Below are 19,144 nucleotides of genomic sequence, written 5' to 3'. Positions count from 1 at the left end.
ACCTTTTCACCTATTTTATTACTGTGAACAAAATTTAATAGGCATTGCACATTGTGCATCATAAAGCAGTTTTTTGTAACCTTATTGTGCTGAATTATAGAATTAAAGTCTGGAACTAAACTTTCAATTTTTTGTTTTATAAATTCAAAAACAAGGTAATTTATTTAACTGTACGGTTTTTTATGAAGTTATGATCAGATTTATATCAATCACTTAAACTTGATTTTTTGATTTTAACAACCAAAAAATTTACTTTTTGACGTAAGTGAAACTTATTGTAAAAGGTTCTATGAAAATTATATCAAATGAACTTTTTCAAAGCTTATTTGAATATGAAAAAAAGTAAAAAATTATTTTTATTTTTATTCGTAATTTTATTTTTATAATTATTTTTATTTTTATTCGTAAAATTTGGCTTTTTATTTCACAAATCGCCTGAGAAATGAAGCAGCGTATAAAAAAAGTTTCGACTTGCATTCAAAAATTTAAGGAAAATCAAAGTTTCGTTCTAAAATTTGTGACTTAAAAACTAAGCTTTTCATGTACATAGCTATAAGCTTTTATACTGTTCATTATATTTTTTAGATTTTATTAAAATAAATGCATTTACTGGTATTTATAGGCTCGTGGTTTTGAAATTTCAGAATGTCGTTTTGCTTAACTGTTTTAATTTTGGAGATAAATGTGTGAAGCAAATTATGCGCCATTTCATTTTACTCTTATTTTTTGGATGACTTACACTACATCAATTCAGCATAAAAATTCTTAACATTCACTTGATTATTAAACAACATTTTTTCAATTCAATATAAGTAGTAGATTTTATCAATTAAAATTTAATTCTGTGATTGATAACAGTTTTTTCAAAAACGAAAGCAGAACATAGTAGTAGAAATTCATAACGATCATGTAATTTTAAAATTCATTCAAAATTTTTTGTTGTTAAACAAAAACAAAATATTGGTATACACAATCTCAATATCAAGCTATGCTTTCCATCATTTAAGAATATTGCTCTCATTCTCTTTTTCTAATTTCTTTCTATTCTCATTCTTAATTTGTGTTTTTTTTGTTTTGTTCTTGTTGTTTACTAATGCAATAGTATACAGAAAAGTAATACATTATAATAATGTGTTTGTTTGTTTGGTGAGTGGGCGCCAACTAAGCAAAAATAAAATTTTGCATGTATGAAACAATTTAAATATAATGTGTACGAACGAGTGTAGCCACTAAGCATAATAAAAACATTGCTTTGTGATATAATTATATGTGTACGAGCGAGTGTTGATAGGGAGCAATCTCAGCAAAATAAAAATTTTGCTTTATGAGATAATTATATGTGTACGCATGAGTGTTGATCTTATTCATATTAGACAATATAAATTATGTGTACATGTGTATTTTTGAATATTTTTATTTGTTGCGTACATTGCTTCTATATATGTATGTATATTATATGAGACGATTTCACTTATATATATGAACGATTGAATGTATACAACTGTGTGAAATAATATTCTGTGTTTATAGGCATATACAGTACATAAAAAATAAGAATGAAAGAGTAGTGTAGAGTAAAGAAATATATGAGTAATTTTAATTCTATGAACATTTTTTGTTATATGGTGCAAATAGAAAATATGTGTAGGAACAAAATATTATGTTTGCATGTAGGTAGATTTTATTAAGTTAATTTCGCTATAAATTGATGTATAAAAAAAAACTTGGAATCCTTTTTTTTGGGTGAAAATTTTTTTTTTTTAAATTTAGGGGTTTTTAAAGTTTTCAATGGCGCCCCTATTTTTTATCGCCCATTGCAAATGCATACTTTGCATGTATGATAAATCCGGGGCTGGGTGATGATGACATGAAATTGTTCATTGAAAATACAGGAAAGAAAAAAAAAATATTATGGAAATGTTAAAAAATTATAGAATAAATGAAGTAAAAATATTAAATCACAATTTTACATACATACGCATACATACAAACGTACATATATTTTTAACATAAACAAAGACAAAATAGTATAAGTAAAGCAACCGCATTAACAGCAACTTGAATAATAGCAATAAAAAGAAGAAAATAAAAATTGCATGCATTTTAAAATGAAATTTCATACTTCTTCAAGTTTATTAAAAATGATGACGGTGTCCTCGATTTCAACTTTTATTTTTTATTTTTCTTATTCTTCTATTTTGTTTTTCTCTGTTTTTTTTTTCATTATTATTTTGAAGCATTTTATTATTGTTTTGTGTTATTACAGCTTACTTCATTTGCAACTTTTGAAGTGCATTAAAAATGTGCATCTATCTATAAATATTAAATTTGTCATAATATATATTAATAGCATGTGTGTACGTTCACATATATGCATAAATAGATTCGGTACATAGATGAATATATTAAAAGAATAAATCTACCTACATAATTGTAAATAAGTATATAAAATGTTTTTGATATACTATTGAAAAAAACAAACAAAAATACAGGTGATTGTAATATTAGTATTAGATTTAAAGGTGTTGTCGTTTGTAAAGAATAGCAGAACTTAATTTTTTTTTATTAAAAGCATTGTTTTGTCAGTTATTGGAGGTTTATTTGCAATTAATTGGCACTATTTTTAGAAAATCAACAAAATTTTCATGGTCTTGTAACAAATGCACTGGTAATCACGCCATATAGTTAAAATTTATGAAAAGGTTTTATGTGCTAAGGTTTTATGTTTTTTATGGTTAAGGTTTTCAGTACAATTGAAAGCCCAATATAAAATTCAATTTGAAAAAAATGTGTAGTAAAAACACTCCTATAATAATTAAACGACAATTTCTTTTTAGTTGTACGAACACACATTATGTATATATATAAATGCATGATCATAAACATATTTGCATTTAGAAAAACCAAAAAAAAAACACCTAGTTTAGAAAATATCTAATAAACAACATTGAAAGAGAGGAGGAAAGGAAGAGTGAAAAATGAGTATAAGATTAAGTATAAAAGTGAGACAAGAGATGATTAAAGCATCATAAACAACAAGGAAGAAAATATGTAAGGAAAAATTGTAGAGTGAACCTTTTATGTACTTATGTTTGTATATGTATATAAAAAGAGTGAAGTGAAAATTATTCGCTAAACTTGGAAATTGACGTTTTTTTTATTATTATTTTTTTGTATTACTTTAGATTTTAATTACACTTTGCAAGAAGAGTATACTGTTTTCTATATATAAATATGTTTTACGTATATGTACTTATAGGGAGATTTAATTACATTATCGGTTGAATAAGATGTACACACATATTCTAATTTATTTTTATGCTTATGTTAAAGATCTTTTAATTTTTTTTTTTGTTATTCTTGTTATTTTACTCGTATTTTCCTGATATTTTTTTTTATTTATATATTTTTTAATCAACAATTATATTCACCTGACTCTATCATGTTTTTTTTTTTTTGTGGATTCTATACAATGGTGCAAAAAGGTGTAAGAGGTAGAAAAATAAATGCATATATTAAATTTATATAAGTAGAATAAATAAGTAGAAGAAAAAAATATATAATTTAAAAGAAAAAAAGGAAAAACAGAAAAAATATTTTAACTTAAGGAAGTGTTATGAGTCTATTAAGCGATACCTTGATTGTTTATGTAGGTTTTTATCCATGTTTTGTGTAAAAATACACTTATGCACGTAAGTATATGCAATTTTTAAAGTGTTTATATAAAATGTACATAAGTAAGTATAATTTGATTTTCAGTCGATTTTTTTTTACTCTATTTTAATGGTGTGAAATAAAATTTTTCGTTTTTTTTTTTGCTTATTTTACAAATATTATACCATTTGTGCTTAACATTCACTTAAGCACTACTAGAAGTATAGTTAAAGGAAAAATTTTGTTTCGAATTAATAAATAACTAACAAGGCTTGTAGGTTTATAATGAGTAACTATATTGGAAAACAAATAGATCAGGAAAAAAAAAACAGTTTGTTTTTTGTTATTAAATGTTTTCAGTTAGTTAAAATAATTATGTTTTTAAAATATAAAAATAATGTCGATATTTGCATGTTCATGTAAAACCACATAAAAAAATTTTCTTTAATAATGGTAGAGAAAAAAAAAAATTATATAAGAAAAAATAATTTAAAATTTAATTATTTATAATGAATAAGTAAAAGTTATTACTTACTCATTATTTAATAATTAAATTTTAATAAATTTTACAGCTATACCGATTTAATTATATAATATTAACGAAAGTCTTATTTAATGTCTTATTTAAATAATTTTTCTTAATAAAATCATAACAACAATACTATTTCATGGATCAGGTCAAATTATAAAATATTTTTTAATTTGTAGTTAAAAAATAATATACAGTTTTTCTTCTTAATAACTGTTATACATGATGTACCATTGAAATTTTTCACAAAATTCGTAGGTGTTTTTTCTACATTCTTAACTTACATTACAGCATATTATTTAAGAAGTTAAACAGGAAGCGACACATTAACACCCATAGATCTTTGTTATATCAAATTAAATACATTATAAGTACTTATGCAAAAATTCTGAGTAATTTCCACAAAACATAATAAAGAATGCGATAAGGATAACAGTTATATGTATACGACTTTTGTTTTAAAAAAAATTAACTACGCTTATATAAGATAATTACTTTAAATAAGTAAAAAAATATTATACGCCCAAGGTTATATTAAGATTATCCAAACATATAACATCAAAAATTGCATCAATACTAAGTTCTTATATATACTTAATTTTATAGTACTGCCTACCATGCACACTATAAAATCATTAAGGTAATAAAATTTAAAATTTACTTATTAAAATTTCGTGATTATTTCAAATGATTAAATATTAAAAAATTTTCTAATTAAAAATTTTAATAATAAAATTCAACACTATAATATTTTCAAATAATTATTTTCCATTAAGAATTATTTTTTAATTTCATTGAATTTTAATTGAATTTAATATAAATTACTGTTTTTTTATATTTTGTCATGTTATTTGTTGTTGTATTAGCATCCAAGTCAAGTTAAGTCACGCAATCCATTGACTACATAATAATTACATACTTGTTAATATTGAAAAATTTACTTTATCAATTTATTTGAGTATAAGATTGCATTATAATTACTTAATGATGTTCTTATGTGAATAATTTGCAATTTAAATAATAATTTAATAATATTTACATAATTTGTATTAATATATGAAATGATTTATGTATGTGTCATTTATATTTTGTAAAATTAGAAAAATGAATTTGCAATGAAAATATATAAATAAATATACCTAATATATTTCCAATTATAGAATTCATGAATTTTAAAAGAATATTAAAATTTTTGTATAAATATTAATTAACATTGTTGTCAATACAATGTAAAATTTAAGTTAGAAATAAGTATATATATATGTATAATATTTTGATAAATGAGCAGCATTTTCGTTTTATAATCAATATTAAACTTAAAGAAAAATTAGAAATTATAATTATACCTAAGTAGGTATACTTTGTGTTGTATGTTCTGTACGGTAATCATTGGAGTGGGTCATTCTAAGGTAGTTTTATAGTTTTTTTTTCGTGTTTATATAGAAATGCTTACTACTATGTAACAAAAGTAGAATTGTAGTATACCGATTCAATAATAGCTTGGTACATTCATAGATATTTGTGTACACATATAAATCCGTTCTTAAAACTTAAGACAGAGAAGCTAACATTTGCATGCATTTTTAGGTTAAAATTCATTTATTGTTAAAAAAAATTTTTTTTGAAATTATATAATTTTACTTTCAATTTGTTTATGAGTACATTATACATAATATGCGCAATTGAAATTGCATCTTCAGACAATATAATTTTTATTCAATTATACAAATAGGAAAAATATCTCTATTTGTGTCATTTAATTTGCTAGCAAATGCAAACAACATACATATATTACACTCACATAATAATAAAACAAAATAACATACTTAGAAATGGTTATTTTTAAAATGACATCTGCACCATAAAATACCATTTTATTTATATATTCATAAATTTCAATTAATTTTGTATTTAATTGCGGATATTACAAATCAGCAGCAACAATAATAGCAACAGAGCAGCAACATCACCAATAAAAACAAAATAACAACAGAAATTACAATAGTAATAATAATACTGACATGTAACAAGAAAAAACAAAAAGAAAAAAAAAATAGTATTAAAAGTAAAATCAATCTGCAACAATGATCGTTATTTTGTAGATGTTATTCTGTGGTAATACACCGCATATTTAACAATAAAATAGATTGGTATAATAATAACAAACAACAGTATTAATAATTTACCAACAATAATAATTAAGTATGCATGGAAATCTTTGATCTAAAGCTTTTCAACTATATCTTACATTTTAACTAACATTCATTGTACATATGCACACACCTATCCTTGATACATATCTATTACATATATTTTATGTTAAAACTAAAAACAAAAGTTGATTATTTTGAAAATTTAAATTGTTAGAAGATTTAGTTATTATAATGTTTTTCCATATTATATTGTTTAATTTCTTATGTAAATATATATAAGTACACAAGTAAGAAACAAGTTAGAAAATAATTATTATTGTCATTGTACATCTCATTATAAAATTAAAACTAATAAAAATATCATCATCATCTGATCATTATAGACAACAGTAAAATATCGATACTTATGCATTTATGTTGCATGTATATTGATTGTGCATAAATGTTAAAACTGGTCTGTTAGGAAAATTATTGTTATATTATTTTATATAAATTTTATTTTAATTATAATTATATATATTATTATTAACATTTAATATAATATTATAAAATATACATAATTTCGAGTACTATAATAAATGGAATTGTTATTTATTTACTTGTTTCTATTAAATAACAATCTATATAATCGGCAATAATAAAAATATATTATAGTGAGAATTTGAATTCCGGTTGTTGTCAAATTCGAAATCCGGAATTAAAAATGTTTGAAGAATTTATTTGAATAAAATTAAAATCAAAATTAAAAGTTTTTTTTATTATATGTATAATGATGTTCAGTTTAAATTATGTATAGAGTAATTTAAACATAATATAAACAACTGCATGTAAACTCTAAAATTTTGAGTTTCCAATGTGATAGTTTCGAACATTATCCATAGCCATTTTAAGTTCCTTGAAAATTTCTAGCTTCAATCTTTTATAAATGGAAAATGATTCATCGTTTATGAATCTTAATTCACCAGTTTTTCAAGTACACTTATTCAGAAATAAATAATTTTGTTTTCATATTTGTCCCGGGCTAATTAAATATATTAATTCCTATAGGTACCAATTTTATATAACATGCTACCCAAAAAAAAAATTCAACCCAAACACTAGAAAAAATTTTTTTATGTTATTTCTAGAAATAGATATATGTTCCTAATTTTATTATAATATTTTTTTTTTAGTTTTATACAAAAAAATAATAATATAAAAATTTTTTTATTAACACTTTATTTATTTTTATTTCACTTACAGGGTACTTTCACATTAATTGTGGAAGCATGGCATGATACAAATAATGAAACATACGCAAAAGCTTCACGTAAGTACTTAATTTTATTATTGTATACTAAAATTAAAATTTTTAAATAACAATTATAAAATTAATTAAAAGATAATTTTAAAAATTGTTAAAAAAAAAAAAACACATTTATAAATAAAAACAATTAATTTTTATTAAGGTTAGAGACAAAAAATAATGCCGAAATATTTTTGTTATTTGTGTATTTGTTTATAGTATCTTTGCTAGTATACGGGAAACATTATGCTAAATTGAAAATGAAGGTACAAATTTTGTTTAAAATATCGGTATTAAAATCAATTTGAATGTTGAAACTTTAAAAATATTACTCGATTATTATCAAAAGATGAGCGAGCATAAGTAATTTCTGCTATATACATACAATTTTAACGAAAAATCAAAGAAATTGGGTGTTGATTCAAGTAATTTTTTTTTTACATTAGAATTCACAATTTACTTCTTCCGTTCATTTACATTTTTCATTGTACTTCATGAATTTCCCATTTAATTTTTGGTATTTTTACTTATTGTTTGCTTGTTGATTATAATTTGTATCCCTTTTAGATTTTTTTTTCTTGAAATATTTAAATATTTGAGTTCTTATCATTTCAAATGTAAGATACATCACATTCGTGTATACGTACGTGCACACATACATGTATATATACATATAAACATATTATGTGTAAAAAAGAAATGCTTCCGGTCTGGTAATTTTTCTGATTATTTATATCCCTACAAAAGAATTAATTTTTGTGAGCAAAACAAAAAGGAGCTAAAAAAGAAATAAAAAGAAAAAGTACTTAAAAAAATGCGCATCCTGGTTGAATTTTTTTTTTGTTTATGCATACTTCTATATATCTAAATTTATGTGTACATATATATGTATGTATATTTCTTTTCCTTGAAGGGTATAATCTGTGCACTTTAATATAAAACCTTTATGAATTTTTTATTTAAAATTTTGTATATGTAAAAACAACAACAATTCCAATATGAAAATGAATGAGACACTCGAAAATTATTTACTGCATTTTTTTCTTATTTTTTCTTTTTGTTTTAATTTCTATTTATTCGACAAAAAAATAAAATAAAAACAATTTTTAAGAGAATAAAAAAAAAAGTGCCTCAGATGCCGGAAGTTTAGTGCCATCTTTTGGTTTATTTTTTGTCTTTAAAGAAAAAAAAATATTTTTGTTTTTTAAATTTACTTGCATTAAAGGATTTGTATTTTCCTTTCGAATTATAACGTAAGAAAAAAATGAAGTGAATGAAATGATAAGGGAATACTCACCCGTAACATAAAATCTTTGTATAAATTTTAATAACATAAAAAATAGAATTGTAAGGGCTGATTTTATAGCATTAATTATTGTTGAGAGACACGGTAGAAATTTTAATTAAAAAATTTTTTTTCACTTTAAATTTTAATGGTATACATATATTGGATTTGAATGACTCTTCAGAAAAAAAAAAACGAAAACATACATATGTACATATATAGAAATTATAAAATATGAAGAAGCTTTTCTATAATTAAGAGAAAGATTTTAGAATTTTAAAAAGCGTGTAAAAGATACAGCAGTCGAGACAAAATTCACTGTGTTTTATTGTTCTTACATCCTTTTATAGAACTGTTAAATTAATTTTGTGATATTTCAGTAATGTTCAGGAGAAAAATATTTTTAAAAAGGAAATTGATTCACCTTTTAACCTTTTCCATATATGATTTTAAGTTCTAGCTAGATTTTGAATATAAAATATAATTAAACAAAAAGAAATCTTTTAGACTTTTTTAAGTAATTAAAAATTTTTTACAGAATTTTTTTTAATCCAAACATAATTTACGTTCATATACCTGATTTCATAGAGGTTAAAAAGCCAAACGCTAAATGAGTATAAAAAAAGTGTAGTTAAAAAGTATTTATAAAAAATTCAAATACCTAGTCCTTTCTTATAGCCCAGAATGAAGAATTTTTATTAAAAATTAAAAAACTCATTAATTTAAATAATAATAAAATGAAGATTTTTATTAAATTTTGCTTCTTTTTTTTACTTTCTATTTTTAAATTACTTTAATTTAATTACCATTTAAGTAATTTAAATTTTAAGCTTACCAAACTAGTTTTTCATAGTGTATATATACATATTATTAGCGTATATAAGCTTTCATTTTTTATATTACCCATATTTGATCATCTTTAAAATAAAAAAAATTATAATATTTTTTAAAAATTTACTATTTCAATGTTCACCTGTGGCAAATATTAAATTTTTATTATTTATTTAGAAGTAAAGTCTAATTCACATTATCAATTTAAACTGACTTCACTTTATTATTAGTTCCAGCCGGAAGAACTAACAATGATATAAATTATAAAATGTTCTTAATTGAAAGGCCATAAATTCAAATTTAATATCCGAAAAAATACAGATACAATTCCCAATAGCACAATAACAAATTTTGCAAATAAAAGAAATGGACTTGTATTACCGATTGCGTTAACGGTACAGCATAAATTTGTATTAAGTACATGTATGAACCATGTTGTGTTTCAAACATGTTGTATTAAAAAATGGTTATTAAACTTTCTTATTTTTTATACTTACGTTCTATTATATTTTCTTTAAATTTAATTACAAAATTTCTGATAAGCCCAATTATGAATTGCTCTTAATAGTACAAATATAATTATGTACTAAACAAAAAATTTTCTTGATAATTATTGTCAATTAAGTTTCGAAACTATTTCGCTTACAAAATGGTTTATTTTTCATAAAATGTGAAATTTCATTATGTTAATATGGTCAACTTAAATTGAAAGATGAATTAATAAAATTCAAAAATTTTCGAAACATTACCAAAAATAGTAAAATAACATTAAAATTTGAAAAAAAAAAAATTATATTTTAGTAACTGGTTTTCGTTTATCTGTTATTCGCCTTAAAATTACTCTCTCCCTGTCTCTCTCTTTCTATCATTATAATTCCATGATATGTTTTTGTGAAAAGTGAGGTAAGAAAGAGAAGAATTTCTATAATAAAAATATATGTTACATATTAACATCTAAATTTCCGCCAGTTTACGTTAGTTTTTATATTGAAGACTTTACAATTCATTTCGCACCAGCTCTATTAAATTTAAAGCGTGAATGAGATAGGGGAAGAGACATGTAGAGTTTTCAATATGTTGTACATTATAAATTGGCTGCTTTAGTTCTTTAAGTAGAACTTATTACTAGTTACCTATGTAGAATGATAAATTTGAATAAATTAATTTTTTATTTATTTTATTCTTTACGTTTTTTTTGTAATTTTTAAAATCGTTTAGCAAAAATATTCGCGTAATATGTGAAACAATTAAAAAAGCACCTGCGTATAACGCCATGTACATATTTTAATCAGAAAGCAACAACATCTAAAAAAAATCAACAAAACAAAAAGAGTAATGATAATAAAATTTTTAGCAGAAATAAATTGAACACGCTTTTTCTCTTATCGTTTAATAGTAGCGTGTTGATACCTACCACCATACTATAACCGTATTAACAAACGAATACATTCCAAACCAAAAAAAGCACGCATACATTTTTGATGAAATTTTCTTACATTTCATACCCATAATAGACGATCTCATACCTTGATTAAACTATTACAGAGCGTCACAGTAGGTTATTATTATTACTACACATAATGTTGCTGTTGTTCACGCGGCGTCTATTTAAAACAAGACAACAATAATATCAGTAGTGGTAACAGCGATAACAGCTAGTACCTGTATAAATAAGTTTTCATTTTTTTTCCGCTTTGTATTTAAAACAGTAATCAGTAGAGTAACTATTTAAAGTGGTAATAAATGAAAAGCTTTAAGCGGTAAAAGAAAACAAAAAGAAATAACTATTCTGTTTTTTTTTTACCGTTTAAATGCTGTGAACAAAAAATTAGTATAATGAAATTATTAAATAAAAAAAAATGAAAAAAAAAAAAACAAAAAGAAACTCGTCTTTTTAATTTTGATTTGTAAAGCATCATTTTTGTCATTACTGTCCAGTCAAAAATAAATTATGGTGTGTATGCTATAAAATCGGTATTATACCAGCGGAAAATCATGTTTTTTATTGCATAAATGCATTAATGTTGGTAAACCTGTAATTTATTTAAGTTTTCATCTTTAAATTCTATTTTAATCAAGGTCAAAAAAAAACAGGGTTATAAGAGGTGGCCCGCATAATTTTCATAATCATAGTAAAATGAATAAATTATTAATTTTTGCTATTCTCTTTGTTATCAGTATGGTGTTGAGTTCTGTTTTCAAAGATTACTGTTATGCAGCTGTTTGTTAGCACTTAATTACTATTAAATACTTTATATTTTTTATTTATAAATTTTATAATATTTTAAATATTATAATTATTTAATAATTACATTGAACCATTGTTATCATTATCTTAAGTGAAATTATTTTATTAAAGAGGCATTGAGTTTTAGCTCTTAAATTATTTTAGATAAAAAGTAATTTTCGTCCATTCCAAGACTTTATAAGTGATTTAGCAGATTTTCCAATATTTCTCGGTTTTTGTTTTCATGATTAACATTTTCGAACTCAACGGGTTGCCAAATTTTATTTTTTGTTTTGTTGTAAATGAGTTTTGTAAAAATTAAACAGAGATTTAATTTTAAAATAATTTTTATTTCTTTTTTTTTTTGAAAATAATTTTAAAACCTTTCTTTTCTTTAATTACATTAATTTCAAATGAGTACTTAAAATCGTTAAAATCATAAGTACCTACTTTTTAACTTCCTAGTACATATTAAAGTGAAATTTTTGTATAATATTTTTCTTTTTTTATAAAAGATTATCATTAAAATAGCAGGGTTACTTATAATTTCTAATTAAAATTTTTTATAAAAGTATAAAATATATAGAAAATTTTAGTTAATAAGTTTGTCGGCTTATTTAAACATGTAGAGGACAAAATGAAAGAGAAATACTCATTTTATTAATAATTTTTAAGTACAAATCAGATAAAAAAAAAGTTTTTTTTTTTTTTTTTTTTAAATTTTGAACTCCTGTTGTTCGTAATTGTATTACTGCATTACATTGCATTTGTATGAAATGTTATGTTAAATGTAGTTTATATACATACATTTATAAATGTATGATAAAGAAAAAGTTGCCGCAAAATGTTTGATAATTAAATATTTACAAAACAAGGGACTCCATTTTAATCAGAATTTAATTATTTTTAATTAAATTTCATTTCATTAGTTTTAATTTTATATTTTATATTTTTTTTTTCTTCAGACTTGGCTGTTAAATGTTATTCAAGATGAGATTTAATTTATAAAAAAATAAAAAATCAAATGAAATCTATATACGACTAAATGTTTTATGATTTCTTTTTTTTTTTTTTGTTGTATAAGACTGGCTATTCAAAAAGCGCTGGTGGAAATTTTAAGTGATTTAAGGAAACAAGTTTTTAAAATAAAAAATGTATGATAAGTAGATATTTCCAATTTAATTAACATTGAGGTTAATTATAGATCAAGTTGAAAACAAAAATGTAGTTTTCCTAGCATGTCAATTTTTTATAAGCATGTATATATGCCTTTAAACAAATTTTAGTGTATTGAACAATAGTATATTGGTTAATGTGTTGCATTTCTGTCTCAGATTTGATTGATCGACGAATCTATTATTTAATACTGATAAGAGGTTATTTATGTGATTTGTAATATTAGCCACTTTATTTGTTACCGGACACTAAAATCAATTTATGGTATGAAAGAAGTTGGAGTTTTTGTTTTATACAACATTAACAGTTTTATGTTTTTAAAATCGAATGAATATAAAATTAGAGCCTTAAATATTAAAGCAAATTTCTCATCTGATACGCATTAAACCTGCAAAAATTTTATTAGCAACTGAATTCATATGTGAATTTTTTTGTTAAATTAAATCTCTCAACAGCGCTCAAGCATAATGTTCGTTAATCGTTGTGATCATTAAAATTTTGAACATTTGTTAAATACATTTAAAAAAAATAACAAAATAATAAAACAACAAAAATGTTTTCGAAGTCGCGAGTGTTATTTTTTTTTTATTGTTCTGATTTTTAGCACAATAAACAATTTTATAGCGCCTTCATTGATTCAATAATATTCAAACGGATTTTATTTATTACACATTAATCGGAAATTTAATACACCCCTTCCACTATTTCCATTTTTAATTTTTTTATTTTTTTTATTTATTTTTTTTTTTAACCAAAATTATCATTTACATGAGTATAAAAATTGTATCATATCGGTGTTTGAAACCCTTGTTTTATACATTTTTAATTCGAATGACAGCGATTTTAAACCTAAAAACATGTCAAAACCCTTAAATTGTATCAAATATCCATCCATCCAGCCATTCATTCAGTCGTGTTTTTAGCACTTTTCCAAAAAATTTTTTGAAAAAAGTGCTTATTAGTTTCACTCTGTCCGTCCGTCCGTCCGTCCGTCCGTCCGTCCGTCCGTCCGTCCGTCCGTCCGTCCGTCTGCCCGTGTGTCTGTTTACAAAACTTCTACACCCTTAAAGATAGAAAGCTGAAATTTTATATATACATAGATCTTTACTAGAAACTTATTTTCGTAGAACAAAATTTTTACCTATCTCCCCCCCTCTAGAAGTTATACCCCCCCAAAACCCTAAAAATGGCCTTTTTTAAATATTTGTTGCAATGAAACCATAAGTATTTTTGAAATTTTGCAAACGCAGAAAGGCAGCGGCTTGCTTCCCCTAGCGCGGTATACTATAGTTAAACTTTAGAAAAACAAAATGGCCGTTGAAATTTACCGTTATCTAAAGTCCTTTTTTTCCAAATTTTTGATGTCGTTTTTCTTCTAGATCCTATATTCTAGAACTTTGAAATTTTAGGGGCTTTTAGACATTAACAAATAGTTCATTTCGTTAGAAGAAATTTTTTTTCCATCTCCACCCCCTCTCAAGTTATCGCCTCTTGAAAATCGTAAAATTTGAATTTTTGACACCCTATATTTCCGAAACCGCAAGCTTTTCCAAATTTTTATAAACGCAAAAAGCTAACGGTAAATTTCGTGACACTAAAAAATATAATTATTTTTCTTAACTCACACAATTAACCCTTAAAATCGAGCATTATGTTAACCCCTTTTTATGTTAATTTTTGCTTTATTTCAAAGACTGCATATAAGCGTCATCCTAAATATATGCAATCCTAGTAATAGTTTTGTATATGAATGAAAATAATTTTTATAGTGTGATAGGTATAATTTTTATAGTGTGATAGACTGTATTTAAAAGCAGAATTTTCACTTGTTGAAGGGAAAAGTGCTACAATACAAACCATTGGTTTGACCCAACTTTATTTTTTTTAAAAGTAAAAATAAAGAAAATAAAGATTTTTTATAAATTTTTTTTTTATATAAAATTGATAGTGTAAATTTACACTAATTCCACACTCCTGACACTCTTCTCTTCTATATGAACTCTTATGTATAAACACCCTCTATTTCCTTTTGTGACTTATTTTTTCTCCCTGCTAATAAAGAGCAGAAATTTTCAAGTGTTTATTTTTAGCAAGGACATTTTTGTTTGTTTTTTTTTTATTTCGCACAAAATATTTTCAATATAATGTTTTTCCTGATCCAGTTGCCAGCTATATGTTTCGTTAATCCCTTAAGGCTCCGTTTCTTGTTCTTTTTTTTTTGTTCAGTACAAGTGTATGTATTTTTTTTGTTGAATGAAGTATAAGATAGTTAAAATATTTGTTTTAAATGTAGAGGAAAGGGGAAATGATAATATAATAAAGAATGAAATGAGTTGTTCATCAAAAAACCGCACCAACTGGCAAAGTATAAGGCCACCACCATTGAATTTTTATTGGAATGTTTTTTTTTTATTTTCTTCTTTTTATTTTTTTTTTTTGCTTTGCAGTTTAAAAACATGCAAGAGAGGGAATTTTGTGATTTTTTTATGTGTCTTTTATTTTTTAAATAAAAATTTATATAAAAAATATTTTTGTCAATTTCCTTAAATTCAAGGATATTTAAGATTAAATGAAAAAAATAAAAACAGTAAAAAATTTCACAAACAGGATGAAATTTTATGAATGAAAGAGCAATGTTTTATAGTTTTAGTTGTTGTTTTAATATTTAAATTGTGTTTTTTTTTGCTTTTCGTTTAGTTAATGGAAAATATTGTGTAGTACGCATGCGATACACATTTACCACACAAGAAGACAGGTTTTATTATTTATACGTAATTGTTTTGAAGTTTTATGCAGAAAAAATAAAATTGAGAAAACATTAATCAGATTAAAATGAATTTTGGAAAAATTTTTATTCAAAAAAGTATTCAGAATAAGTGATGTAATATGGCACTTAATAAAAAAATCATTAACCTTATATAAATTAATGTTATCGTACTGATAAAAACAGAAATTATTTTTTATAATAAACTCGAATTACGACATTACTGTTCAGTTTTCCTTATATATATTGCTCACGTAAATTTTTGGAGGAGCTTAAAAATGCTTAGAGAATTTTATTTTATTTAAAAATTCAAAGAATATTTTTTCAAGTTGGATTTTTCGTTATAAATATAGTTATATAGAGCGCATATTTAAATCATAAGTTAAAAATCACTAAGAAATGAAATTCATCTCATAAAATTAATCTTTTTTTTAATTTTATTATTCAAAATCAATTTTCATGAATTAAATATTCATTCAGAATTACTAAGAATCATCAAATAACGGTGTGAAAATTCTTACGAAGTAGAAAAAAAATAAAATTATAAAAACTGAACATTTATTTTTTAAAGCTGTTCGATTTCGAAAATTGGACACTATATTATAGAAATTAGTTGAAAATTAACCAATAAATCTTCTTGAATTCAATTCTCAGGTTCTTACCTACTATTTTTGACAATATAATTTTAAATCGTTTCTATTCTTCTTATGCTTAAATTCTTTCTTTTCAAAGGAATGATTTTTTAATAAAGTCCCTTAAAAAAATATTTTGCGGTCTATTTTTCTTTTCCTTAAATATGGACAGATGTAAGGAGAAATATCCTTTGGATAGAATGAAAATATTCTTTAAAGAAATGAAAACAATAAAATTTAAGAAGTAAAATGTTTAACACGAACACATTAAAATTTTAATTTTTTAAAATGAAAAGAAGATAAGGTTTCCAGATATTAACAATTTTTTAGGGAATTGATTTTTGAATAGGGTTTTACTATGTAACAAATTAAGAGTAATATATTTGGAAGTAGAAGTTGAATTAAATTTCATGCCTGTATATTATGTTGCTCTTTACCAACTATAGTGAACCATAGAAAATAGACGATCAGAACCGAAATCGTCACAATAGAATTTTCATAACAGAAAATTTGAAAGTTTTGAGATTTATTCAATAATCATTTAAGGTATGACAAGAAAAATGAGACAGATGAGGGTTATTCATTTTACGTTCATGTTTGACCTGTTTCATATTTAAACACCTAAATTAATTATAAAATTAAATTTTGAAATTAATAACATTAAACGTTATTAAAACATTATAGCTCATATTTTAGCGTAATACTAATTTAATTAAAAATGCTGGTTTGGTAACCTTTAAAGGGAACAAAAAAACCTTTAAAACATTTATAACAAAAACTTACATGAGTCCTTTGAAAAATGTACGCAATAAATAAAATATTTTTTTTGTTTTATAAAAAATTTTATTGTACAAATTCTTAAAGGAATTTTAAAAATTATTTCTTTTGTATCGATTATTCGGAAAGAAGACCTTTTCCTCTTTGTTTTTTTTTTTTAAATTAAAAAATGTTGAAATCAAAAATTCCTCCTACAATAGAATAAGATTTTGTAGTCCCTTTTTCTTTTAACTGAAATTCGTCTTGAATTCTTCGTTATTGTTTTGAAACGTACAAAGATTGTAGAAACTAGAGGGAACTTCTGTATAAGACATGATCTTTTTCTGTATTATTTATTTAATTTTTTTTTTTATTTTTTTTCCTTTTCTATATCATTTTTAAGAATTTTTAAAATTTTTTTTTTCAAAATCAAAAACAATTTTTATAGAATCTTTTGATGAATTGTTACTTTTTGTATTTGTTATGTTTTAGGTTTAAAATTCTGTTATTCAGAAAGGATCGAATTGATCATTGAAACAATCTAAAAATAATTCATCCTGCCTTGTCATTTTGGGTTACTAAATAGGTCATAAAAGAATTTTGTTACTTTAATTTTTTTTTCTTTTCATTTGTTTCATTTTTTATGGGTCAGACTTTAATATAATTTTGTTTTTGTCTTGGGATATATTAAAATTCTTGGAAAATTTTAAACCTAGATTGATTTTGAAAAAAATATCTTGTCTTTTTTCGGTGTGTGTGTGTGTGTACGAATGCCTGCAAGTCTTCTTTTTTTTTTTGCCGACTAAAATTTGTGTTTTTGACTTTTGTTTTGCAATTGCTTATTGTAGGTGTTGACCAACTATATTTGGAAGAAAAAAAGAGGAAAAAATTTTTTTTAAAAATAATTTTGGGAATTTTTATTTAAAAATAATATGTTCGTACATACTTATGCCATTGAAGAAATGTTTTCATATTTTAATAAAAAAAAATATTTTTTTAAAACTTTTACATGATATTTAAATTTAAATTTTAATTTTTCGATAAAGGTTCCAGTTACTAAACGAACTGATGACCTCAATATAAATGAGTTTTGTATTACAAACAATTAGAACTCTTAAAGAAAATTAAAATTTTGTTAATTTAAACACATTGTCATTATTATATAGCGTTTTTCTTAAAAAAAATTATTAAAATATATTCATTTAATTATTATTACTTTTTTTCCATTTTAATCAGTTTTTAATTTTCATATACAGACGTTTAAGAAGTAAGTGTAGAAAGAATGCATTCGTAGGGTACCTAATCTAGAAAAAGAGATGAGATGATGGCATGCAAAAGTTTTTCAATTTAAAATTTATTGGTACGAGTATTAAAAGAAAAAAGGAAAAATTTGATTTAATTTTATAGATAGTTTTGGTAGCCACCATTATAGTTGTAATTTTTCAACGAATCTCTTTAATTTTTTTTTCTTCTCAAAATTACTAAGTTATAAGTGAGTAAATACAAGGTTTTTTTTAAATATTTAAAAAAAAACTGGTTAAAAAATAATTTCGGTTTATTCGTTTTTTTATTCTACACTATGTTTTTTTTTTTTTATTGAAGAGATTAATAAATCTTCCAAAAGAGATCATAAAAAAGGTCAAAATCTTCTGTAATTCTTATACGAGTATGCACAAAATTGAGTACAAACATACATAATAATGTGTATGTATATATTATGAAATTTTGTCTTATATTCTTACCTTTTTTTTTTGCATATTACAAATATAAACACATGTATGTATGTTTGTATATGTACACGTGCATATCAGTATAAAAGTTTATTCCCTTTACCTTGATTATATTTTTTTCT

General features: G+C 23.1%; 1 protein-coding gene across 1 annotated transcript in view; it reads left to right on the top strand.

Annotated features, from left to right (window-relative positions):
* Positions 1-19,144, top strand: part of LOC129614075 (neurogenic locus protein delta) — a 164,741-nt gene that overhangs the window by 86,154 nt on the left and 59,443 nt on the right. The window contains exon 3 of the mRNA XM_055528462.1: positions 7,579-7,645. Within this exon, the coding sequence (XP_055384437.1) occupies positions 7,579-7,645 (67 nt within the window). The remainder of the gene's footprint in view (positions 1-7,578; positions 7,646-19,144) is intronic.

Source organism: Condylostylus longicornis, unplaced genomic scaffold (genome assembly GCF_029603195.1).
Source record: "Condylostylus longicornis isolate FDR11 unplaced genomic scaffold, ASM2960319v2 ptg000100l, whole genome shotgun sequence".
Lineage (NCBI taxonomy): Eukaryota > Metazoa > Arthropoda > Insecta > Diptera > Dolichopodidae > Condylostylus > Condylostylus longicornis.
This window is presented reverse-complemented; position numbering and strand designations above follow the sequence as displayed.